Consider the following 25,742-nt stretch of genomic DNA (forward strand, 5'->3'; position numbering starts at 1 on the left):
AATGACGAAATAAATAATTATAGTACTAATTTTATTAGTAGTATTGTACTTTTTGTTGTAATTTAAGTATTGTTACGGTGAAATGTATTTTATTTGCATCATTTTCAATAGTTAATGAAACTATAGTCTAAAATATTAAAATATATACGCCAGAAAAGAAAAATTCTAAAGAAAAGACTATTATTTTGTGTTGATAATTTTGTGTTTCACCCTGAAGGGTTTAAAAGTTTTAAGTAGGTAACGAAGTTATACACAGAAGTACATTCATCGCATTAATCAATATGGTATTAAACATATTTAAAATTAAAAACAGAACTGAGACCAATAATATAATACAATGTAATAATAGAAGTATAATATCTGAGTGATAGTAACTGTACTGTCTTCTCAGTTATAAGATACATCTATTTTGTGTTATACACATTTTAAAATGTGCACAATACTGTTGCAAACAAACTCCATGTGTGAATTATTACATGAGAATTATCTTTAATTAATAAAGAGCAGGACCACCTCAGAGAAATAAAACAGCACAGACAAAAGATTATATATAAACATCCTTTAATCATGATTGCCAAACATATGAATTAAGGCATATACAGTATAAAAAAGCAACAGCAGGTTTGATATTCATACGGTTTGAGTGTGTTATTAAACGGATACACCAGGTGGATGAACTGAACTTACCAAGCAGCCTGTAGAAGACAACACTGTGTCTCCGTGACAGCGTTTTGTAAACAGAGTTCATAGCACTATATTCAAGTAATAGAATGATCACTGATACTATGCAGGTAAGGTGTTGTGTAAGTGAGGCAGAGCTGCTGATAGACACACTTTTATTGTGATAGCCATGAGGACTGTAAGAGAATTCACTGTATGTGTCCTTCACTGGCTTCACCAAGATGCAATATGCCAATGAAAGGTAGGGGGCAGCATAGGGGGAGGATGGCAGAGGAGAACCTAACAGACCAAATCTGCAATTAGAAGCATTTTGTACGATGTGTGTCTAAATATCTGGAGACAGATCAGCACCATTTGAGACATCGACCAGTGTCGCCACCTCTCTGGTGCCCCCTGGAGGTGTCCCCCAGCAGCACGTTCAGCACAGAGACAAAGATCTCATTGTGTCTCCGGTGGTTCGATGGAGCACAGCACCAGATCTCAGAGACTGGGTCAAATGAAAGATTGTTGTGTCTATCAGAGGCTCTGCACTGAGCTAGTTCGCTTGTAGAGGGCATTGGAGCAGAGGCAGGGCAAAGGATTGTGGGAATTCAGAGAAGAAGGCAACTCCACCGTAATCACTGACGGTCAAAAAGTCGCCATTTTACTTTAAACACAATTAAGTTTCCGTTTTTTATCACTTTCTCCAGCTGTTTTTTTTTATCTTTTAATCAAGAGAAGTAGTTTTATTCTATTTGGTTTTGTTATTTAAAGCAGATGTTCTGAAAGAAACTTGATCAAGCAGAAAACATCAATTTAGAAAAGTTACATTTGAAAAAAACTAAATGAATTTAGATTGTTTTCAAAAAATGTCTTTAGTCCCTAAATCACACCGAATCAGATCAAATGGAAACAAACACATGAAGTTTGGTTCCTGCTCCTGAAAACACGACAGAAACCAACTCTGTGAATGAAACTCGAGCAGTGAGATGTTTCCCACGTGCAGCTGCAGTGAACCTCCCTGACCGCCCCGGCTGCTCCCTGTGCTCCGCCTGCTGCTCCCCCGCATGGCTGATGGAGATCAACATAGAGTACGATAAAGCATGTCAGTGCTCTGCCATGAATCTGTACACACTATTTACAGCGCTGGGTTCCTACATGGCACTGGGCAGGTCGATGTGAAGTTCACTCTCACATTAAGACAATACAATCAACATGGTTACGCTCAAGTACAGGTTAGTAATACAAATGTAGCGTCAGCACTATGGAGGGAGGAGGACCACTTCAATATCATCATGAGAATAATAAGGAGAATAATAGACTTTTTAGCTTCCTACTGCTGTTTCCCAATAGAAGTTTTAAAAAACCATCAACACCATCGGGATAAATGAAGTCATCATCATTACATTCAGTCATATCATCGCCATAATACACTACGATACATGTGCATTTCATAAAGAGCTGCGTGCGCTGCGCTCGGGGATGTTTAGTTTCGTCTGCGCCACCTGCATCGGTCAAAACTCTGCAAAACTGAAGCTTGAAAAGTTTGAGATTCAGATTTATACAGGAAGTTCAACAAGGTCCACATCCTGTCCCTCAGTCCGTCCCTCAGGCCGCCCGTCTGCTCCTGGGAGACGTGTTATAAAACAGGTGGTTGTCATCAGTAAGAAATGAAAGAGGTTATCTTCTTGTTCTCTGCCTCTCAGCGAGGCGAAGCTTATTCAACACCACGGAATCGATGTGTGATAAATCTGCCGTTCCTCATGTGAGACGTGGCCACATGGTCCTACTTCTTCCCTTCGGCCTCTGTGGAGACAAGAGGACGAAACTGAGCACACAGCGAATCCTGCAGAGGAGACAACATCCTGTTCACTCATGTGTCCGGATCACAGACTGAAGGGTCTAACTGAGTCTGAGGTGAAGTGATGACGGAGTCGACGTATCGAGGCCGAAACACGAGCTCGACCAATCACAAGTTAAAGTCATGAGCCTCCTCCATGTTAGCTCTATTGATGTCACCACCACTAGATGGCAGCGTTGGTATCAGGGGGATTTTGGCTTCATTTCTGGAGGAAGAGGAGACGTCTCACACATCTTTATTTACAGTCTATGACTCATCATGAAGTCTCGTCATCATAACATTAACCCTAACCCACCCTAATGTAAAAAGAAAGAGAACATTTAAGATCTGTTATTTAACCATGAGGAGATAACTCCTCTTCAGCTATCAGGAGGGAGAAGTTAGAGAACAACCGGTTTCCTGTCGATGTCTTCATTCCTCTTCTGCTCCGTGTTCACTCCTGTTAATCTCCTCTGTTTCACACCAATTACCATTAATAGATAAGTCTGTGCACCGGTATGTTAATCATCACATTATGCTGCTCTAGTGCCTCGGCATTATTTCACACCTCCAAACAAAGGCAGTGATAAATCGCCTATGAAAATATATGGAAAACCCTGCAGAGTGAATAATGAGCTACAGGAGGATAATTCCAGCAACACGGCGGCGACATGGAGACAATAAGTCTGGAGCTGTTCGTCCAGAGGGTTCAGATCTTAGATCTATTGACCCGGCAGCTGTGAGAAGACGAGAAGGTTCACTTCATAAGACAGTGAACGGTTACTCCTGGAGTTCGGGTCAAGGCTCCAGAGAAGAAGAAGCTGGAATGCGGGGAAGAACCTCATGTCAGTGTTGTGTGTTTGTGTTTTGTGTCACAGGCTGAACGTTCGCTGCTGTGTGTGTTTTATCTTAACTCGCTGTTGTTTAATGAGCTCAATTTAACCAGTGACAGCAGCGCCACTTTGAATTTAGCTCAGCAGGACAATGAGGATTAATGAAGACGTGTAAAACAGAACAATAATGAACCTGGTAAATGATTAAAATGTTACTCCTCATTACATCTGGTGGATGATATCAGGTCATTTCATGTTACTGCCTAACGAGTCCTGCTGACTACTCGTAAAGGAAACTCATCGATTCGCTGTCGTCCCCTAAATCCTCATCAGTGAAACTAACGCTGGTGTCACGAGAGGACAAACGCCTCATGAACAGATTTCAAAGATTCAACCATCATCTCCAGAAGAGAGAGGATCAGACGATCTGAGGAGATGTGACCCAACGGATCAGAGACTGAACAGTTACTTGATATAATAATATTGAAGATGACAGCTTTTGGATCTGAGATATTTTACTGACAGTCGATGTTTAACACACAAACAAAGAGTTGAGTGTAAACTGTAAAAAAATAATAACTTTTCATATCATTTCCACATCGACTTGTTACTGTGATGTGAGTTTATTTTGTCTAAAGCTTGTTTCAGGGTCAAGAGACAACAGTGTCTTCTGTTAAGGTCTACATTGTGTTGAACGTACCAGTAGAGGAGTGTCCTGCCACCTGCTGACTGGAGACCAGCGACCTGGAGCTCAACCCTGGACAGGAACAAAGATCGGATCATAACCTGAACAGAACAGATCAACTGAATCACACGTTCATCAGGATGAGACTGAAGATGTTCATCTCCCCAAGAGAACCACACCTGTTCACACCAGAGGTTCTGGTCCAGACTGACCTGAAGGTCTGAACCAGAACCAGGTGTGAAAGAGTCTCTTCCTGAAGATCTGTTTCCCTTCAGCAGCAGCTGATGAACCTGGTTCAGACTATTATTCTTCTACCATGTTTGTGTCTTTACTTTATGTTTAAAACTTGTTAAGCTGACGCACAACCAGCAGTGTGTGGCTCCACCGTGCAGTCGTACCTTGGTAGATGTCGTACTGCCCTGACATCAGGTTGTAGCTCATACCCAAGTGTGTGTGGTGGTGTGTGTGGAGGTGTCGGGCGAACGACACGTGGTTCCTCTCTCTCTCCGTCTCTCTCTCTCCCTCCGGGGAACCCTTCTCTCCAGGCTGTGGAAACACACACACACACACACACACACCTCACATTAACAGGATATTAAGTTTACTGGACTTTGAAGACGCTGAACAAACGGAGCAGCCGTGTTTCTGTGTTTTGATGTAGCTGCAGAACTCTGTAATAGAAGCTGAGCAGCGACTGAGATCCTCCTCCCTCCTCAACGTTATTACCTAATCACATGTTTCCACTTGGACTGGATCTCAGGATGAAGCAGTTTAATGTGACTGAAGTTATAAAACCTTAGTCAAGGCCTCTTATCATTATTAAGTGTTCATGCAGCACGGCATGAACACTGGTGACCGAGGTGATCAAGGACTTTTCCACGGTGGAAATTACTGGTGAATTTGAAAGGATCATTAAATCACATCTCAAAGTCAGCTGTTGTATTTTCCGACACCAACATATTTCTAACATGTTCGCATCTCCACGTCTCTCCAAAGAGACACTGACTCAGACAGATGTTCTCATATACAAAACACGTGAGGAACATGTGAGAAACACGTGAAGAACACGTCAGGAACAACAGCTCTGTTTGAACACGCAGAACAATGCAGTGCCTATTTTGGGTTTGTATTCTCAACAGCATTAAAAAGACAAACAGTGAGATCAGTATAAAAACAGGTGTTTGAATCTATTGCCAATAATTAATCTCATAAAAACAGGATGAATTTACTGTTATTGTCAATTAAATGGAAAAACAACAGATGCCTTGAAAGAACAAATAAACACTGTTAAAACGTCGCCATATTTCTGTTCAAACACAGATTCTTGATCTGGGATTTCCTTTAATTTCATTGTTTTTTATTCCACTTTTTTATCCCTGGTGTTTATTTTACGTGTTTAATACCATTGACTTTTATTTTTCAGGGTTTTCAATTTCACACTTGCTTAATCTTTGTCTTTTATGTGTTGTTGTAATGCTGCTTGGGGCTGAGTGTTGTATGAAAGAAGCGATATTAATAAAGTTGAGTTTTAAAGGTACATTTATTGATTTGTCCGTTTACTTTGTGTGTTAACGCAGCAGAGATATGAGTTTGAGTGTGTCAGCCTCATACTATGATGAACGCTCCCTCCTGACAGAAACTCAATAAAGTCATTACGAGATATTGTAAATGTTCTGAGCGTTAAATGGAACTGCAGCAGTTAAAGTGAGTGAAGCATTAGTGTCACTCTTTGTAAGCGGTGGATTTAAATCTCGCTTCCTGTGTTGACCTTCTCTACGTCAGGTGTGTGTGTCTGTGTTGTGTGGCTGCTGCAGTAAAGTGAAAGTCTCACAGCAGGAGATTTCCCGTGGTACTGGTGGCTCTGCTGCTGCAGCAGCTCCATGGCCGACGAGGAGGTGGAGTCGCTGCTCTGCTTGCTGCTCACCGCCACCCCTCTGCCGGGTGGGGTCACCTCTGACTCCTCCCTGCCGGCCGTCTTGCCGTACAGAGGGTAGTGGAAACCTGGAGCACACAGGAGAACGAGGACGTTTACTGAAATACCTAAATCTATGAGGGTCTGCTGCACTTACTGCAAATTGTATCTGACAAAACATTTTGACAAATTGCACAAATACACGACTTTTATCTTTAATTTGCACATTTAAAAACAACAAACTTATGTTGTATATACTAGTTCTATTATTATCTTATTTATTCTGGATTATTTTTGCTTAGTTTTATTTGTAAATAAATGTTCCCCTTGTGCTGCTGTCAGTTTAGATTTTTTTCAAAAGGTAGATCTTGTCTAATCTAAATTGAAAGTTTGCACACAACACACATTTTCACTGTTATACTGCACTGTATCATATATTGTATTTGTTATATTGCATGACTTTATATTCAGTATCTGTGTAGTTGTTCTTATATTGTTTTATTTATTCAGTTCATTCGACTTTGATATCATTTTGCGTGAGCCTGTATTTATTCTGTATTTGATCCGCTGGAGAAACTGATTCTTATGATCTGATCTTCTTCACTGATCTGATTTGAGAACAGTGTATTAGCTCCTCAGCAGTTGCTAAAGGATCAGCTGTTAGCTAGCACACAGCTCAGCTGCCGTAAACAAACATCGGCTAATTGCAAATTTTGGCAGCAAGAACTTTCCAGTGTAACGGAGCGTGTTGTTTTTTTGTGTAATTTGCTTTCTGGTCGTGAATAAAATGAGAAGATGGTGGTATTGACGGCGGTGAGCCCGGACTCTTACCTGGGTAGTTGTGGACCAGCGTTGGGGACACCCCTCGGTAGGAGGCCCCGCTGCTCTCGCACATCGCCAGGTAGGGCGGGTAGGAGGAGTGCTGGTACTGGATGTAGGGCTGCTGGGGCGTCATGGGAGGAGACACCGCCACCCGGGCGCTCTGAGACTCCTCAGAAAGCCCTCCTATTGGCTCCTGACCCTGATCGTCCAGGCCCTCCAGTCGGTCGGAGTCCTCGGGTTCGATGGCCGGTGGGAGATCGTGGGATCCGTGGACTCTGGCTTTTTTAGCCTCCCCGCCTGCTCCTCTGTCTCCTCCTCCTGAGGTCATCTTGGCCCCGGCCGGCTCCACGGTAGCTCCCCACTCCTTGCTCCTGTCAGCTTCCCCCTCCTCGGCCTCCTCCCCGTGCTGCAGCTCGATGTACTTGCTGTGAGCGAGGCGGTGAGCCCAGGCCGGTCCGTCGGGGGGCTAGATCGATGGGGACAAGTGTTGGTGCTAGTTGCAGTGTTTCCCCTATAATTCTTTGTTAACAGTGGTGGGTGGGAGTTGATCTGAGCTCAGTTCAGCTTCAGTCCATGTCTCTGTCCCAGTTTGGGTTTAAATATGGCCATTTGCAGAGCTTAATACTAAATGGCCTTTTCATAATAAGTCTGAATGTTAGCCCCGATTTAGGCTGATTCAATACTTTCATTTGCTCATAGACTTTTTGTGCAGGGTGGAGAACTTCCTGCTGCGGCGGCCCACCGCTGCTGAGTGAATATAGAGGAAACACTGAGCACTTGAGTGGACAGAGCCACAGACAGACTATCACTGACTCTGGGTGGGATGTTGATGAAGGATGACAACGTTTCAACAGCAGGCGGCCATTGAGTGTGTGTGTGTGGGGGGGGGCGTGGTGTTCATCTCAATGACACCAATCAAGACACGGCTCACAAATGATAAGCTGCAGCCAAATCCAAGGAAAACACATCCCCCCCCCCCCCAGCGTGCATTCCATTCATACAACAGTTTTACATGAGCCAGCATGAGTTAGCTGTTAGATGCATTGTGAGATGACTCGTATCAAAACCAACAGTTATTAGAAAGTTTACTTTTATCTTTTACATTTACAGCTAAAGTTGGAATTACACATTCCTTCCGATCATTCTCATTCTAAACATTAACAATCATTTTCATCCATCAAATCAAGCTTCATGGTTTTGAGTTAAACCAAAATGACTTCAGGAGTTTGGCAGAGTGGAGCTGCAGCAGCACAGAAGCCACTCGGTCTTTGTAATTAGCACCAATCGGTTTTGCTCTGCACCAACTGTAATGAATCTCTTAATGAAGCACCATCAGCACCATCAGCACCATCAGCGGCGGCAGGTTATAAACAGAGGGATAAACTTACACTGGAAAAGGAAACATTTGAGTCCAGATCTGTCTGACTGTTCGCGTTGTGGAGGGATGAAGAGGAGGAAGAAGAGGGGGACTTGATGTCATCACAGTCTTTCATCGAGACCTGGTGCTGGTCCACCAGTGCACCGTGAACCGCCTTCAAGCTCAGACCCTGTCCCCTTTCTCCTCTCTCACTCATCTCCACGTAGGACAGGATGGGTTTGGGACAGCAGCCTTTAGTTCCGTCCGGACCCTTCCCTAGCAGGGGTCCACTGGCTGGTCCTCCAACCATGTGTTTGAGGTCCTCACTGTCTCTCAACCCCTGACCCCTCTCGCCCCTCTGCTTGGCACCTGGTGGCTGGTCACAGCATTTGGAGGCCAGTAAGATTTTCTGGTCCATGTAAAGTCCTCTGGAGTACTGGCCATAGTACAGGGACTGGGCTAGCGCGGTCTGGGTCTGACTCATGGCCAGCTGCAGCTGAGATTGAGGCGGTCCATCGCCTTTCTTAGAGTCCAAGAACTCAATGGAAGAACTTTTGTCGTCCTCCTTCACGTCTTCCTTTCTGTCTTTCCCTTTGCCGTCATGGGCAGAGCTTTTTTGGAAAGCAACACTGCTGCTGATCTGCCTCTCCGACTGCATGTACCCTGGCAGGTAGTAGGGTTCGTAGCTGTGGTAGTATGGAGACTGGGAGTCTTTTGAAGATGGGGCAGATGAAGTGGGAGGGGTCTTACCAGAGCTACTATGGTTACCGTTAGAGCTCACGTCAGAAGAGGCAGACGAGCCCGACTTGGATCTGAGGCCATCTGACCGACATTCAGAGGATCCGTCGTCCCCTGCATCGGAGATGTCGGAGTAAGCAGGACTGTTGTTCTTGCTGCTGCTGTCAGCTGCTACCAGGCAGCTCCCACCGGCGTCGAGCCGCGAGGAGCTGCCGATGGAGGGACTGGGGGCGTTGTCGGTGAAGGTGTAGACCTTATCGGCCTCTGCACGGATACTGGCCATCCTGCTCTCTTGGCTTTCTGTGAGTCCATTCATCACGTCCTGCTTGCTGAGGTGTTCCTTCAGAAGGCTTCCAGAAATTTCCTTGCCACCCGTTTTAGATCCACCACCACCATCCTCCATTTTGATGCCGCTGCTGTCTCCATTAGGTGTCCTGGTGGACTCGTCTTTGTTATGTTTGTCCTTCAGCCTCCGCTTTTCCTTCTTCCTGGTCTCTTTGCTGCAGGGAACCAGTGTTGCTTTGACGAGGTTCGGCTCCACAACGATGCTCAGCTTTGGTTTGATGGGTTTTAGAGGAAGGGTTTTACTCGTGAGACCCACAGCGGCAATGGGAGAGGGCTGCTGTGGGGGGGCAGTATCTGCTGTGCCGGCGGGATACGTTGCATTGGGTATGGCGATCAGCTTGGGAGGAGCAGGAGCTGGAGCAATTGGTCGGTTTGTCCGTGACTTGGAAAGTTTCTCCACCTTCCCATTGGCCTTCTTGCCTTTATCACATGCGCCTCCCTTCTTGTCGATCAAACCTTCAGCTTCGAGTTTGGGCATCTCCACCATGGAGTTCCTGTCTGGGACCATGCAGTTCTCCAGGACCACGGTCATGTTGGAGATGATGGGCAGATTGCTGAGGTCATCGATGAGCCCATCTTTTAGCAGTGAGGTTCTTCTGGTTTTAGAGTTAGCTGTGGGGCTGTGGTCGGTACTCAGGAGTAGCCGTCTGTTCTTAGGAGACCCTACCGTGGTCACCTTGTAGAGAGGTGCAGGTTTCTTAGAGGAACTGTTGGCATTAGTGCTGTTGTTTGGCTCCGTGAGGTCGTATGTTATGTTGCTGCTGGTGTCCTCACAGTCTGATAGTCGCTCCTCACTCTCTCCGTCCTTCATGGGCTCCAGCTCAGGCTTCCTCTGCTCCTCGGCCTCCAGGTGTGCATGTGTCTGGTGGTAGCGCAGTCCATTGATGTGCTTGTAGCGTTTAGTGCAGTTGGGGTGGGGACAATCAATGAGAATGGGCGGGGGTGGTGAAGAGGCACAACCTCCCCCTGGGTCCATGAAGGAGGGGTCAGATTTGCCCTGCGGTGTGGACGGGGCGCTGCGGGATTTGGCTCGAATCCGCTTCCCGTTGCCATTTTTGATGTCGTCGGAAGAGACCAAGCTGAGGTCCAGGTCGGCCGGAGGTTTGTTCTTTCGCTTCCCAGACGAAAGGGAGGGGGCGCTGTGGGAAGATTTCACATCGTCCACGGTGAAGAAAGAAGCTGGAGCTCGGCAGGTGCTGTTGATGAGGTTGAGACTGCCTCTCCGTCCCTTGCTGTGGATCGGCACAGAGGTCCCGGCCACGCCTCCTCCGCGGCTCCTGTGCTGTGTGAGACCTCTGACCTTGGCAGCCGGCGCCGGCTCAACGCAGGGACGCTCGGCCATCGCCATGCGCATCCGTTTCCCCCGGCCACGACCGCCGGGCAGCTCGGGGTCACTGGAGGGCGACTCACAAAACCTGGACAGAGAGGAAAATTCTGCTTAATAATCACTAACTGACAATCAGGAGGAGATGGATCATATCAAACTTATCGATCAACTCATATCGTATCACATTGAATGTTGTTGTTGTTGTTCACATTAAATACAACTTCACATCATCACCCAAACTGAAACCTCACAGCTTCCGGCTCAGAGCACATCATCATTCAGGGCTCGTTCAGACCCTGACGCCCGGGATACAAATGGATTTTCCACTGCACAACGTCTGCTTCTCTTTTGATAACATAAAGACAACCTGTGCACCCCCCAGTTATCTCTGTGTTTGATACGGATCCATTCTGCTTTCACACTCCGTCCCTGAGCTCGGAAGTCTTCTCCTGCTGTTTACGTCAGTGCCTTAGATCTCAACACTGGTGATGCTTTTCTACAGTCACACATTGTCGTGTATATAGAACCTGTCTGATACCATGTCAAAAACTGATTTATGTATGACTGTCCACAGTGTACACCTCGTCATGGCCTTTCTTGCATTAATTACAAAGCTACATCACAAGGCTGCGTGGTGTTAAACACTCCATGAATAAATTCTGACCTTGGAAGGACTGTTTTGGGTCTTAATCACCTTATTAATGGAACAGACTGCAGAGCACGTTGACAGCAGCCTTTCCCCCCCCCTGTGATTATAAAACGATGATATCTCACATTCCCTCTGATGTTTGTAATTACTTTTCTACATCAGTTTGTCCCTGAATGTCACTGAAGCTGTGGGAACGTGTGACTAACGTCTAACACATCTTCTTTGGGATTCCAAGGAGGTTAAAAAAAGCAATTTGGATCTGACACAGATGTTTATAATAAACACATAATTATATTTTGTTATTTTAGTTTAATCATCACATCTTTTATCTTGCGGTGATAACGACTTGTCAGAGGAATCGTTTCTTCTCATTGAATTATATAACAAAGCCAAACTCAAACGTCCAAATGGAAAAAACAATTCAGACGCTGGTTTCTGAGATTAATCTGTAATTGCCGAGACAACAATCATTTTCATGCAAGAGCAATAATTGAGCGGTTTCAGCTCGTGAGCAGAAACTGTCACAACCTCCACTCGGCATCACAGGAACCACTCTGCACTGGAACAATTGGGTTCTGCTCCAGCTCATCGTGGAACAACAGCTGACTGCCCCAGAGCCAAATTAGACTTTTTATCATTTCAGCAACATTAAAGCACTTTGACAAAAACAAGTGCTCCTTTCAGTTAATCACGAAAAACAATCACCAGCAAATAAAGGCCAATAAGAATAACAGTAAAAAAAGGGTGGGATCAAACAGGGAGATAAACTCAGGGTTTGGTTTCAGATGTTATTTCAGAATTCCAGGCGGCAGCTGCAGCCGCGTTGCACAGAAACACAGTTGCTGTATATTTCAACACCTCTAATGGAAACAGGCTGTCAATCATCATTGTGCACTGTGACAGGTGACGAGTCTGGTCTCTGACACTGAAGCTCAACGTTAACCTGGATCCAGCTCGATCCACGAGAGGAAATGTGACCATAAAACATTTGATTCCGAACAAAAATATTTAGGAAAATGTAAAAAAGTAAAATGTACAAGACTTTGAAAGCAATTATTCTAAGAATGAAGGAACTACACATCCCATAAACCACTGGGAAAGATCCATTTCCTACGACTTAAAGCTACGTCCTCTTGAATTTAACCTTGATGTTTCTATAGTGTTGTAATATAGTGTAGTATAGTAACTTTGTGTAGTAATGTGTAGTAAAGTGTAGTGATGCTAAACGATCCAATTGCAGCCGACATGATTTCCGTGGTTGGGTTAAACCTTTCCATACAAGCTCCACCAATCAGAGACATGGCTACTACACTGGAGGATTGTGGGTAGTGTAGTACTTCTCCTTGACATCGTGAATAAAACACGTTTGTCTTAACACACAGCAGATATCATTCAGACTTCTACAGGAGAATAGAACATGATCTCACAGTCTCTACAGTAGCTCTGACCCTGCCTCTGACTGGCTGGTGAATAAACCAAACGCTCTGGACTCTGCATATTTGTATTTTTGTATAAATACAGTTTGAAAGAGAGGATGTGGAATAGAGTGCTGTTACCTCGGGGGGGCCCAGTCGTGTTTGGTGCAGTCTAACAAGGTTCCCACGTAGGTCCTCTTCCTCCACGTCACGTTCACCACCAGGACACCTGTCAGTCACACAGGACACAGAGAGGTTCAGCTTCTTCTCAACAGGTCGTCTCTATCGGCCTCTGGAGCTGCAGGAGTCCTCGTGTCTTTGTCATGAGGATAAGAAATGAGTTGAGCAGCCTGAAGAGAGGAAGCAGTTTGTGTTTCTGTGTGAAGGAAAACACACGTTTCTATTCCTGTCAGGTTCCTGGGCTGGAAGGATAATTAAAACTCAGATATTCAAACTCTAATCGGGGGAAAGAAGAAGATTCAGACATGTGGAACAAACGTCTCCTCCTCCTCCTCCTCCTCCTCCTCCTCCTCCTCCTCCTCCTCCTCCTCCTCTCTCTCCTTCACCTTCTCTCTCACTCGCTCAGACTGACATTTGAAAACCATTAACCTCCATTTTGTGAAGCACCGGAGGCAACGTCAGGCAAACCTGATTGTGGAAACATCACGGCTTAGAAACAAACACACAACTTCCTGTTTGTCAATTAAAGCCGTGATGTGGTCACTGTCACAACACGAGCAGAGGAAACACACATGAAGGCCGTCGATCTCTCTAAACATGATTTATTCATTTTATGTTCATGTTGCAAAGCTGAAACGCTGTCGGAGGCAGCATGGGGGGGGGGGGGGGCAGAGTTTGGAGGGAAGCTTCCAAAGCCGTGAAATGAATAAATGATGATCTCAAAATGAAAAGACTGCGCTGCGGAATGAAGATAGAAGAGAAACGACATGAACACGGACAAGTGCGGGTCTCATTTTAACAAGAGAGAGATTTGAGTTTCTCATCACGAGGCCCAGGCTTTTGATTAATCAGCAAAATTCTCTTAAAATAAATAAGCTTTGAAGTTTTGCAAAAATATATTTTCCACGATTTATCACAGAGTCACTTTTACATTCTGCATCAGAGCCAGAGACTGATGAAGTAAAAAACTAATATTACAGGCAAAGACTTTCTAATAAGAAACATTTTTTAATTTTATTTATTTAAAAAAAATGACTTATGTTGTTGTGACAAAGATATAAATTGAGGCAGAGTCTTATTTAAAAAAATAAAATTCTCCATAAACGTTGCTTCATTTTGTGCAAATTCACACTTGGTCATCTTCATTAAAATTCAAATACTTCTATAAAGACGAATAAAAGTATTTATGAGTCAGACGAGGATCCGTTCACGGAGCTGAGAGAAGTGAACTGATCCTCAGGAAGATTTTAATACTGACTTTAATTCAACGTTTCAGAAGTTTCAACATCAGGACATCGATCACAGCTGCACACAAACATTCATAACATTCAGAAAAACAGATACAGTAAAAATATGTTGACTTCTTTATCGTTAACTGTTTTAATTTGTCCTGATCACTGGAGACACAACCTGGAAGCCAGCTCGTGGGCTAACTGGTCTGTTATGTGTGTGTTTCATCTCTGGACAGTGGGAGACATGTCCTCCATCTTTATTTACAGTCTGTGACACAGACAGAGACAGAGACAGAGACAGACACAGAGACAGACACAGACACAGACACAGAGACAGAGACAGAGACAGACAGACAGACAATCAGCTGATCTGATTAGAGCTCATCAGACTCTGGTCTCCTGCAGGGCGACGAGTGGGGGGAGTGGTTTCTTCTTCTTCTCTCCTCTGCTTATCCAATTAGCATTCTGCTTAATTAACATGCAACCTCCGTGTCCCCATTGAATCCTGCCACCGGCGCTGGTTGACTGAGGGGGGGGGGGGGGGGGGGGGGGGGGGGTTGTTATGGCTGCGGCTCCTCCTGAGCGTTCGTCCCCGAACAGCAGGGACGACCCGTTAGGACGGAAACAGCAGAAAATACAAGCTCCTCACGTCTCGCTCTCTTTGTCTCTCTGACGCTGTTCCTCTGATGTGTCGCTCCGTCTGAAACCATCCTCCCTCACCCCCCCCCCCCCTCTCTCCCTCCATCTTTATATTCCCATCCATCTCTTCATTCCTCTGACGATTTTAAGAATACAGACAAAACCTCTCCTTCTGTCCGTGTCTCTGTCCGTCCTGCTGGGACACGGATAGACTGAGGTTCTTCTCTTCTGTCCATGTCTCCGTTTCTCTCCTGAATCTTCAGACTCTTCCTGAAACACTTATATTTGTGTTTGTCTTTATATGTGTTTGTACATCTGCAGATTTACATCTCCTGTCATCTACGTATGCTGTTGTTCGTCTGGATGCTGCAGATCCAGTTTGTGTATTCACACAAACTGGAGACACAACAACACTTTGATGCTTCCTGCATCCATTACCTCCACATTAGAGACTGTTATTAATTACAAACTCAGTGACCTTTTAAAATCTGCCTGAAGGTGGCTTGATGTTTACCTGCGTCCATGCAGCCAGTAGTTTCATGTTTTTAAGGTATAAGAGTATTTACAGTGTTGTTTATCGGACGTTTCACTACTTTCATTTTCTAACATCTCTGCTGTGATTTGTGGTTTGAGTCTGTGGATCTGAAGGTTTTTACAAAACAGACTCTAAATCACGAAGGAACATATTCACATGTGAAATAAACCCGGAGTGTTTTCACATGACTGTCACCGATCGTCTCTCTGACTCCGCCTCTCTCACGCTCACTGTGTTACTGTGTGATTCCTCCCTCATCTCTCTCTTGTTTAGAAGCTCCTGGCTCGTGATAATGTTTCCTCGTGTCTTGTTTGTGTTTTCTTCTCGTTTTTCACTTGTGTCCAGAGTGAAGAGCTGCGTTAATTAGAACCGGGCCTGGATACAAACGCCTCTCCACCGAACCCGGCTCCACTTCAGAGGCCCGGCGGCTGGCAGCGTGAGATGGGATTTGTTCATTAGCAGCCTGCAGTCAGGTATTATACCTCCGCTGAGAGGCTGCCAAGCCGAGCGCCGTCCTCGTTAACAGCCCATCAAAGTGCGGCGGCGTTGAATCATCCGGCCGTCTGATCCGCTGCCTCGTCCTCCCACAGAATCGCTTTTTAAAGCGTTGGACCGGTTTCTGGCTCCACTTCTCTTCGTGTTTTGGATCCAATCGTGTTCCAATATAAACTGGATTTTTGTTATCTCTATTTGGGAGGTAAAACGTGTCTGAAACCCTCTGGAAAGACAAAGATAAGCAGCTGATATTTGTTCTTGTAGCTTTGGTTTTACAAACATCACCCAGTTCAGGCAAACAGGGCGAGTCTGTGGTCTCCAGGTTAAACAAATAAGAGATGATGCTAAACACAAACTGGGATGGAAGACAGAAGGATCAGATCCCAGGACGCTAATCGAAGATTCTTTTTTTCTAGTGATAAATCGGAATAATCTGAAGACGCCTTCACTTCCCAACATGGACTCCAGGTCCGTGCTGCCCGGAGGTGACACTGAAAGTTCCCACATGAGACTCAACTTCTTAAACATTAAGATTCAGGTCAATAAAGATCAATTAGAGAATAAATGAAATGTAAACGCCTCCTCAGAGTTTTCAGATCTGACTCGGACAGAGAGTCCTCCCACATCTCGGAGCCAGGACAGAAAACACAGAGAGTCTTGAACTTTGATCAAAACATAACCAAAGGTTTTCGTTTCCATAACAAACATCAGACCATCACCAGCCTCAGCTCTGGAGAGGTCAAAGGTCGTGGAGAGACACAGACAAACCAAACACACTCCATATTTAGGTCACATGATAAGAACTGAACCAGCTCCAGGATGAAAACAGAGTTATGTTTTGGTTATTTAGTTTTTCTGCTGAGCTGAGCAGCATTTTAAAACCTGAGAAACGATTCCTGAGGAGACTCCGGCTCTCTGGGCTCCGGATCCAGCTTCTAAATGAAGAGTGTGAGTTTCCATCCTCGCCTGTTGAAGTCAAACAGCCCTATCTTTAGCTTTAATGAGGACGAGCTAAACAAACATTCACTGCAGACTGCAAATGAGTCTTCACACATTTACTGCAGGAGATTTAGGTGAAAAGGATAAAGTGAAGCTTTCACACAGACCCACTTCAATAAAAAAGGTTTTATAGCAGTCGATTTAATCTGTTTCCAGTTAGACACGAATCCGGCCGGACAACAATATTGAACAATGGTATAAAACTCAGAGGAGACGTCTGATCTGTGTGTTTTCTAAAGTGTCGTCGAGTTCAGGGATCAGAAAAGCTGCTGATCTGTTTCTGCCTCATCTGCCTCAGTGAAGCCTGAAAGATTCAGCTTTCCATTCTGAGCTTCACACTAAACATCGAGGAAACGTAACGTGGGAAACAAAGGAAGATAGAACACTTGACCCCCCCTCATCAACACTCAACACTTGGTTATTATATATCTTTTTTATGATTTAGATGTTTCAGGGTGCAGGACGTTCTCACAAGCGAGTAATCACAGACTACATACTATAAAAACATCTTAAAGACTTAGAACACATTTTTTAGGAGAAGCTTTCATGGTGAACTTCACAGGAACGCTTCCTACCTTCGTCGGTCTCGTGCCACACGATGCCCTCCAGGTTCACGCTGGTCCCGGGCTGACACGGGCCCAGACCGGCCGGGTCGTCCTCCAGGGGCCCAGAGACGCCTCCATCCTGGGTGTTGGTGCCGATGGACCTGGTCCTCACTGCCATCTGCATAGGGTTGGAGGTGGGCAGGGCCGGAGGGGAGAAGGAAGGAGCCGAGGGCAGAGAGGAGCCGGGGTGGCCCAGGGCGGGGGGGGCCGGCACAGTGAACATGGGGTCGACCTGGAGAGAAGAGGATTCGTTAGAGATCACAACGTTTCTCTAAATTTGTATTAAGACATTAAATAATAACTTTACAAATGATTAATATTTTGCTCTTATGTTCACTGCTCAAAATATTTTGTTCTGTTTGAGAAACGCAGAATCCTGCAGCTTCTATTAAAGAGTTCATGTAAATAATCACCATCACAGCAGCAACATTAAACTCTGTGCAGGAGACAAACTATTTTTGGTGCAGGGAAGTTTTTCCGAAGCTGCAGGAAACACCAACATTTGATTCGAGTGCTGTTACGACTCAGTGAAGATCACGGGCTCGACAGATAACTCGACACGAGCGATGAGAGATTCTCCTGCTCGGCCACATCAAGCCTGTAAAGACTCAAGTTCCTCTCAGCTGTTCTTTAAAGTCCCTCTTCCCAGCCTTTAGCTGCAGAGGTCACAGCCAAGGTCACAGGTGCAGCTCCGACACGGCGACTGGACACCAGCAGATATTCAGTGTTAAAGGGATTAGAAACCAGAACCTAGAATAACCACATTGAGCGACCACGTCACTCCAGGCCCATTTAATATATGTAGGGAAGGAGGCCACGGTGAGTTTTGACAACCATCACAACCAGTTTGAGATGTGAAGAGATTCCAAAGTGAAACTAGTTTCAATTTCAGGGAACACATCCTTCATCCTAAGAGGCTGCAGCTCAGCCACCCACCTGGCTAGCTCGCTAGCTCTGTCACTCAATGACTCCTGGAATAATAACTTGGCCCAAGGAGGATTTATTGGATCCTTTGTCGCTCAGGAACAGAAGGATGAATCTGTCGTGAAGTTGGAAAACTTAGTCAAGATGCTGTGACTCAATCGGTCTTCAAACCTCTGGATTAGAACACAGCTAACAAGCTTCAGCCGTCTTTAACATAAAGGCAATAAAACCTGTTTCATGATTTTGGTTTCAAACCCAGCGGTGGCAGCACGATCAACTCGACCCGTCAGTGAGTCAGTGACGCCACAAAACAAAGCCAATGCTACCAAAATACATTCAAACCGATAGCGTGTCATGTCAAATTAGATTTTAATGACAAGTTCAAGTCCTTTTTATTTGCGTTGACTTTTCCCTGTGAAGTTCAACTCAGGTTTGAAGCTTCCTGTTTGAAAACGGTTCCTCTTCCCTCCTCTGGTCCCTGAGCTGCTCAGGATTCAGTCTCAGTCCCAGAGTCTCTACTCCAGGTATTAAAGCAGGTTTGTTTATATAAAAAAATGCAAATGTATCCTAACGAAACAGCAATAAAACAAAAAAGCGATGATGGTGTGCGCTTCCTGTCGCCATCCGTTAGCTCCCACACAGCTGCTGACGAGGACCACCCAGGATGACTTCTAACAAATCACAGAGCAAATGAACTGGAAGAGAATAATCGGGATCCCCTGTGATTTCTCTTCCGCTGATAACGTCTTTTTCTCCTCCTTCAGACGCTCGGAATAAAAACGCTCGGCTGCAGCCAGAGTCAGTCGGGACAGAGTCACACGGAAAATAACAATAAAGCACGAGGCCGCTCCCCCCCCCCCCCGAGCTGAACGCCTCAAACAAATCAGCCGTACTCCACAGTTTCTTAATTAAAAAGTCAGACAGCAGCAGAACTCCTATAAAAAAAACAGCTGCGACTTCATGGTTACACAAGACTGATTAGCATGCGATGGTGCAGAGCGGTGGAACCCAATGTGACCTTGACGCTGAGCAGCCAGAGCAGCCAGAGCAGCCAGAGCAGAGGGTTTTTCCTTCTATCGGACGATCTGCTGGGATTTCATACATCTGAGCGAACACTTCAGATTTGGGGTTAATCTGATGTTAGTGTCTCACTTCTGAATAAAAAGTGACGAGAGTGGAAAGCCGTCACTCATCCTCATTAACTAAAGGATAATTAATGATAATCTAAATAAGACGAAGACCTCATATCTACTTCAAACTGGCAGGTGTGTTCAATATAGAGCGTGGAGACAGATCTGATTGGACTGGATGTCATCTGAACATTCTTCGTTCCAGACAGAGTAGCTGCGGCTGCGGGGGGGTAGAACGGTCGCTGTCGGGGGTTCGATCCCAGTCTTCCCCACCTGATACTGAACCCAGTGAACTGTAAAGAGCTGTGAGTGTCATCAGGACCAGAACAGATCTTTATAGATACAGAACATTTAAGGAGCTCTTCACTGCTCCTAGTACTATTCAAGTATTACAGTAGTTTTTGTGTAATCCTGCTAAGAGACGTACATGAACAAAACGTACCTTAGCGATGTATAATAATAACCACGTGAAAAAATTACTCTTTTTCATTTTCAAGCTTTTGTGTTTCCACCTTTATCATGTCGTTTACGTCTGTTCTCTTCTTTCTGTCGGTTGTTGCTGGTTTATTTTCTGGCGATCAATGAATTGACGATAAGTCTGATTTCGTCCTCATGTCTACAAATGATCGTACACTGTGACCTGTTTGAATAAACAGCCTCTGCTGGGGCACCACTCACCACAAGCTCTAAAGGGAACTAACGAGATAAAACCAAGCAGCTCACCAAGATCTAATTAACATGTTTACATCCAATTACAGGAAATCAATTCTTCTTCACTGCTCCAAAGCAGCAGCTACACTGTGCTGCCTACAGGCTCTAGCGTTAGCCAGAGCGAGCTAACATGTGAGCAATTTAAAATGGCGACATGAACGGCAGGTATCAGAATCGTTATCTGGAAGGAACATAACAACATTTTGATTCACAATGAAATAATTATTTTATCTAAACAAAAGTTTTACTTTTCCAGAATCGATTAACGAGAGTTTTCCGACTTTATGATGAAACTTACCGACCCTGAAAAAACTACATCTTCCATCTTTTCAGTGAAGTCCAACAAACTACAACTCTGAGCTGATGAAGGAGACGGGTGGATGATAAACCTGCTGCTCCTCTGTACTGTGGACTTTGACCATGATGATGCAGTGTCACATGAGGCTGTACCGTGGTCATATAACAGTCCACACTGAACAAATCTGCTGAAGGAAAGTCTAATTATCAAGCTTAAAATAAAGTCTGTTTATTTTTCAGTTTGACCGGGAATCGACCTCTTCCACTGCGTGATCATCTCTCACAGCAGAAGAGGAAGAAGTCGTGTGTCGTTCAGTCCAAATAACCACGAGTCCAGATGTAAGGTTCAAGTTTCAGCTCCACAGCAGTCGACGGTACCGGAGCAGCTTCAGGAGCCAGATGACTTCATCTGCTGAATGTGCTCAGTTGTATTAACGCTGCTAGTTTCCCTCTGCCTCCTCCCGGCAGCTCGGGCTGATTGAAACTCTGCATCACCGCTCTCGCCTCGGGCGTCTGCGATCATTGATTTCCGTTGTTGTATTCTTTTTTTCCTAAGTCTCCAATATTTTGCAAAGCCTTCAGTACCTCTGGCAGGACAACAAAGACCAACATGTTCGAGACAAGAAGAGACAGAGGAAGAAACTGGAGTTTTTCTGCTTTAACGGAGTCGAAGAGGAGGAGGGAAAACACAAAGACACAACATCCAGTAAAATATGCATGGACCCCGGGGCCGAGCACAAACACACAACCTGTCTCACTCGCTCCCCGTCACATCAGCCATGTTCCTCCTCCTCACAGAATCAACGACAGGTTGTCAGACACAAAAAACACAATACAGAAAACTCCACGTACTCGTACAAGAGGTAGAACGCAACACATCGGATACACAACAGTGTGTTTCACAAGATAATCTCCAGATAATGATTTCATTATCTCCAGATTCTCCAACATCTTGGGACAAGAAGGTCGACTTGAAAGTTGTGTTGAACGAAAAGCAGAAGCTTGTTTTCCTGCTCTAACAAAACCTGGTTTCTATTTCTCAATCAGTAACAACCTTTAGCTTTTTAATACAACATGAAACCATGTGATGGGATTTGGTTTTCGATGTGGAGACTCTATGCAGACGATGACATGGTTTTACTCATGATCCCCTCACACACCTGCAACTACACAAAACTCATATCAGAGGTCACACACACACACACACACACACACAAATTCGTTAGCTGCACAGATTTCTGTAGCACGTAAAACATATATTGCATATATCGCATTGCAGAGCCCTGATCTGTGTAAAGTGTCCTTTTCTTTTTTTTAAAACAATGTATTATTCAATAAAAATATAATTAAGTATAACTAGAATATATCGTCTTGATAAAAGCTTTGTGTTAAATCCGTTCCACCACTTGAATCCACTTCTCATCTGCAGTTCGACCTCAGGTACATTCCACTTGAAGCTTTTCTGCCGCAGCTTCGTGAGGTGTCGCTCCTCGCTCTCCTCCTCGCTCTCCTCCTCGCTCTCCTCCTCGCTCTCCTCCTCGCTCGCCTCCTTGCTCGCCTCCTCGTCTGCCTCCTCGTCTCCTCCTCGCTCTCCTCCTCGCTCTCCTCCTCGCTCTCCTCCTCGCTCTCCTCCTCGCTCTCCTCCTCGCTCGCCTCCTCGCTCGCCTCCTCGCTCTCCTCCTCACTCGCCTCCTCGCTCTCCTCCTCGCTCGCCTCCTCGTTCGCCTCCTCGTCTCCTCCTCGCTCTCCTCCTCGCTCTCCTCCTCGCTCTCCTCCTCGCTCGCATACAGAGATTTACCCAAATTAATCAGAGAGCGAGGGAGGGAGGCGTCGGGGGAGCAGCGGAGCTCTCCATTTATTCTGCTCCAAGAATCTATAATTAAACAAAGACTCTTTTCTTTGCTTCTTTTTCATTTTCAATCACTTTTCTACTGAAGGAAAATGTTTCTGTGTTTAAAGATGTCAATAAAGAATTTTAATCATCTCAGGTCTCCTCCATCCTGACAGTGTGTTTGACTGGAGTCGCTCCTCTTATCTCTCTTCCTCCTCGTCGTTTCATTCCTCTCTCCTCCTCCTTTCCTCCATTCTTCATCTTTCTTTTCCAAGCTTTCCTTTCATTCTTTCCCTTCACCTTTTACCTATTCTTCCTCTTTCAATCCCTTGCTTCATCCTCCTTTTCATTCTACTTAATGTCTAATTTTTCCTCTTCCCTCCTCTCACTCCTTTCCTTTTTTCACATGCTCTTTCCTTATTTTTCTCTCCTCTTCATCCTCATCTCATCTTAGTCTCTCTCCATTTTCTTGTTATTATCTTCACATCTTATCTTCACATCTTATTCCTCTCTCTAATCTTTTGGTCTCTCTCCTCCTCCTCCCTTTTTTGTCCTTCTCCGTGTGCTCCTCTGTTCTCCATCGTCTTTCATCTCTCTCCTCCCTTTTCTTTTCCTCCCCTTTTATTTAGTCCCTAAGCAACAAAGACAGTTTTTTTGTTCCCAGTCAGAAATCATCTCAGTATTTATTGTCTGTGTGAGTACGTGCAGTGTATTTGGTGTTTTTTGCAAATGGCAGCCGTCTTTTCCCCATTTTCTCTCTCCAGTGTCTCTGCACAGCCTTTTCACTCCCTATCCACACACACACACACACACACACACACTCACACACCCTCTGAACGACAGACTTTAATTTCGTTTTAACCATCAGAGTAGAAACATTACTCAGCGCTGTAATAACTCTGCTGCTGCAAAACATCTGAAACTAACAACGACCCATCGCCGCTGCACAAACACTAACAATAATTACTTTCACACAAATCTACATATATTTAATCTCCCACAGTTTCATTGTGTTTGCAAGCAGCGTTTTCGTGATGATTTAATTATAAAGCATCAGACACAGTTTGGCAGCTGATCCGACGCCAGAGAAGGTTTCAGGCCTTTTTACCGAGTCTCAGTTCAGGAGCTAAACCTTGAGAGGCTGATGTTCTCCCATCGTAGAGAAACGAAGGATCCTTCGCAGCCCAAACTATCCCAGGATGCATTGCACTTCAGTGACAGACGGCTGTTCAGGTAGTGGGAGGTCGAGGTAACGGCCCCAGTAGAGTAGGAGGCGTCTGACTCTAGAGGATAACACATCCCCTCAACTGAACAGCTAACACAACATGTTCAGCTGTGTTCCCCTGTGATAAGGGTGGGACGGGCTGGTGATGCTGAGACCTTCTCTAGACCACAGTGTCTTATTGTCGGCTGGAGGTAACGGTCTACGCGGCTCAGGGAGGAGGCGGTCTCTGTTGGCCACGTAGACCCTGTCCACCAAGGACACAGCCGCAGAACAGAGACAAAAACATAACAATAAACTGTCCAACACCAGAGACGAGCAGGAAGACGTCTGTGAACGTCCGTAATGTTTGTGCTACACCAAGCTGGACACGTGAGAAACCAACAAGTCAGAGTATCAGGTGAATTCATTTTAAACCACGCCCCCCCCCCCGCCATTTCATTTCTTAATCAAGATCAGAACAGAGGAACAACAGAGGCTGGACACACCTTCTCCACCGTGACTCCATTCATAATATATGATGATGTATTTGTCAGTGATGAAGTTTGTCAAGTGTCAGAAATGTGTTGCTCCCAATGAAGTCAATTATTTATCAGGTGGTAAATTGCGACTGAGACACAGAATTAGATGACGTGCTTCAGGAAGCAGAAAATACGTTTTTCAAGAGAACCAGCTCAAACAAAACAAGTGTTGTGTTCTGGTTCCTGCTCTGTAGAATATCTCTATACAGCTCAGACGCTAACAAATCTCTTTTCAAACCTTTTTTTAGTCTTTCCTCATCTTCATGTTCTGGTCGTTAGCAGTAAGATAACGTGTTCAGCTTCTGACAGGATTTCATCCGATGTGTGTTTGGTGCACAGATCTACGGAGACCTCCCTCATCGCGGTTCGTTTAATACGTGAGAGTCTCGCCTTCAATATCAATATTTTCAGCTTATTAAACTCAAAGTTATAAGTTTGTGCAAAGTCAGAATGTTGGAGTTGTTGTTTCACAGCATCCGACCGATCGATACCGACAAACATTTCATCTTCTCCTCAACACAAAGTATGTTTCTGTAGATGCATCTGTTCGGATTAAATAAAATAACGGTTCACTGCTCCGACACAGTTTCACAGAATCCTTTAAATCTCAAACCACAGATTCCTTCCTCTCTAGACCCAGATACTGGAGCTGGAATCTTTCAGTTCTGAAGAACATTAACGACACGTGAAATGTTCCAAGACGGAAACATCACCTCAAAACATGTCTGCCCTCGACCTCGCTCCTCCTGGTTTTCCACCGCGCTCACGGATTCCGATGGAAGAAACGTTAATCTGCTTTGGATTCAAACCGATGAGACGCTCGACTGAATAAACGTCTGTGGATAAACGAGCAGCTGCAGTGAGGCTCAGACAGAGAGGATCATGGGAGATTCTTAGAAGGTGTTTCAGGTGAGGACAGACGGAGGACGGGGATGTTATGAGTTTCATGAGCAGTGGAGGTTCTGGTGAATAAAGGGGAGAGTGTGGGCGGACCGTGGTTCCACCGCTCACACTCTGAAGCCTAATGGACTCTGAGTCCGTCCTCCACATGGGCTGTCCCTGCTCTGAAGACACGTCTGTGCCTCCAGGAAGGAAACGTTTACTTCTCATGTCCACTTCTCTGTAATGTCTTCAATTTGAGCTTATGTCCAATTATCACTTCAAATGAAAAATACATTTTCTGTTTCGAGAATCTGGTCGATAAATCAAAACATTAAGCAAATATTGACATTTTAGAGGATATTAATCATATTTTTCACTAATAAATGTGAGTGAACTGGTTAAACAGGCGACAGACTCCCTCTGATTAGACGAGATTTGGTTTGATTCGACTTTATTGAATTGAAAGACAAGAACAAGAAGTGCAGGGTCAGGGTTTCGACTGAAGAAGAATTCATGGTTTCATGTTTCCATCGTTTCCGATCCGTCTGCTGCAGAGTCATGTGACCTGGGAGCGAATGAGGTTTGAATCCCTTCTCATCACAGACAGAAGCCAGATGTCAGTGTGTTTCTGACCAGTGGAAAAGGAGCTTTTATATGAGCTTGACCACAGAGCAGCCGTCTGAAAGTCACCAGGCTCTGGGGTCAGGTTCGAGCTCTGGGAGTTTCTTTCTCTGTCAGATTACAATGAGCCGACTTCAGGGGACTTTGGTCTCCTGAATTAGCTGCCGAGTCAGCGCTCCTCGCTTTTACACTGCTCTCCAGAATCACTCCACTATGTGTCTGGAACGGCCTATTAGCTTCCAACGGACAACAGCTAACGTTAGCATCATGCTCCTCTCAGACTGATTCATTCAAGCCTGGAGGAAAATGAACCAGATGTAAATAAACTGTTGATG

General features: G+C 45.0%; 1 protein-coding gene across 1 annotated transcript in view; it reads right to left on the bottom strand.

Moving 5' to 3' along the window:
- Positions 1-565: 565 nt before the first annotated feature.
- Positions 566-25,742, bottom strand: part of znf608 (zinc finger protein 608) — a 34,492-nt gene continuing 9,315 nt past the window's right edge. The window contains exons 2-9 of the mRNA XM_062381264.1: positions 17,239-17,500; positions 12,725-12,812; positions 8,141-10,607; positions 6,762-7,218; positions 5,850-6,019; positions 4,417-4,564; positions 4,034-4,090; positions 566-2,466 (exon numbers count right to left, since the gene is read on the bottom strand). Coding sequence (XP_062237248.1) covers positions 2,447-2,466; positions 4,034-4,090; positions 4,417-4,564; positions 5,850-6,019; positions 6,762-7,218; positions 8,141-10,607; positions 12,725-12,812; positions 17,239-17,500 — 3,669 coding nt within the window. The 3' untranslated portion in view covers positions 566-2,446. The remainder of the gene's footprint in view (positions 2,467-4,033; positions 4,091-4,416; positions 4,565-5,849; positions 6,020-6,761; positions 7,219-8,140; positions 10,608-12,724; positions 12,813-17,238; positions 17,501-25,742) is intronic.

The sequence above is a fragment of the Platichthys flesus genome, chromosome 3, assembly GCF_949316205.1.
Source record: "Platichthys flesus chromosome 3, fPlaFle2.1, whole genome shotgun sequence".
In the NCBI taxonomy this organism is placed as follows: domain Eukaryota; kingdom Metazoa; phylum Chordata; class Actinopteri; order Pleuronectiformes; family Pleuronectidae; genus Platichthys; species Platichthys flesus.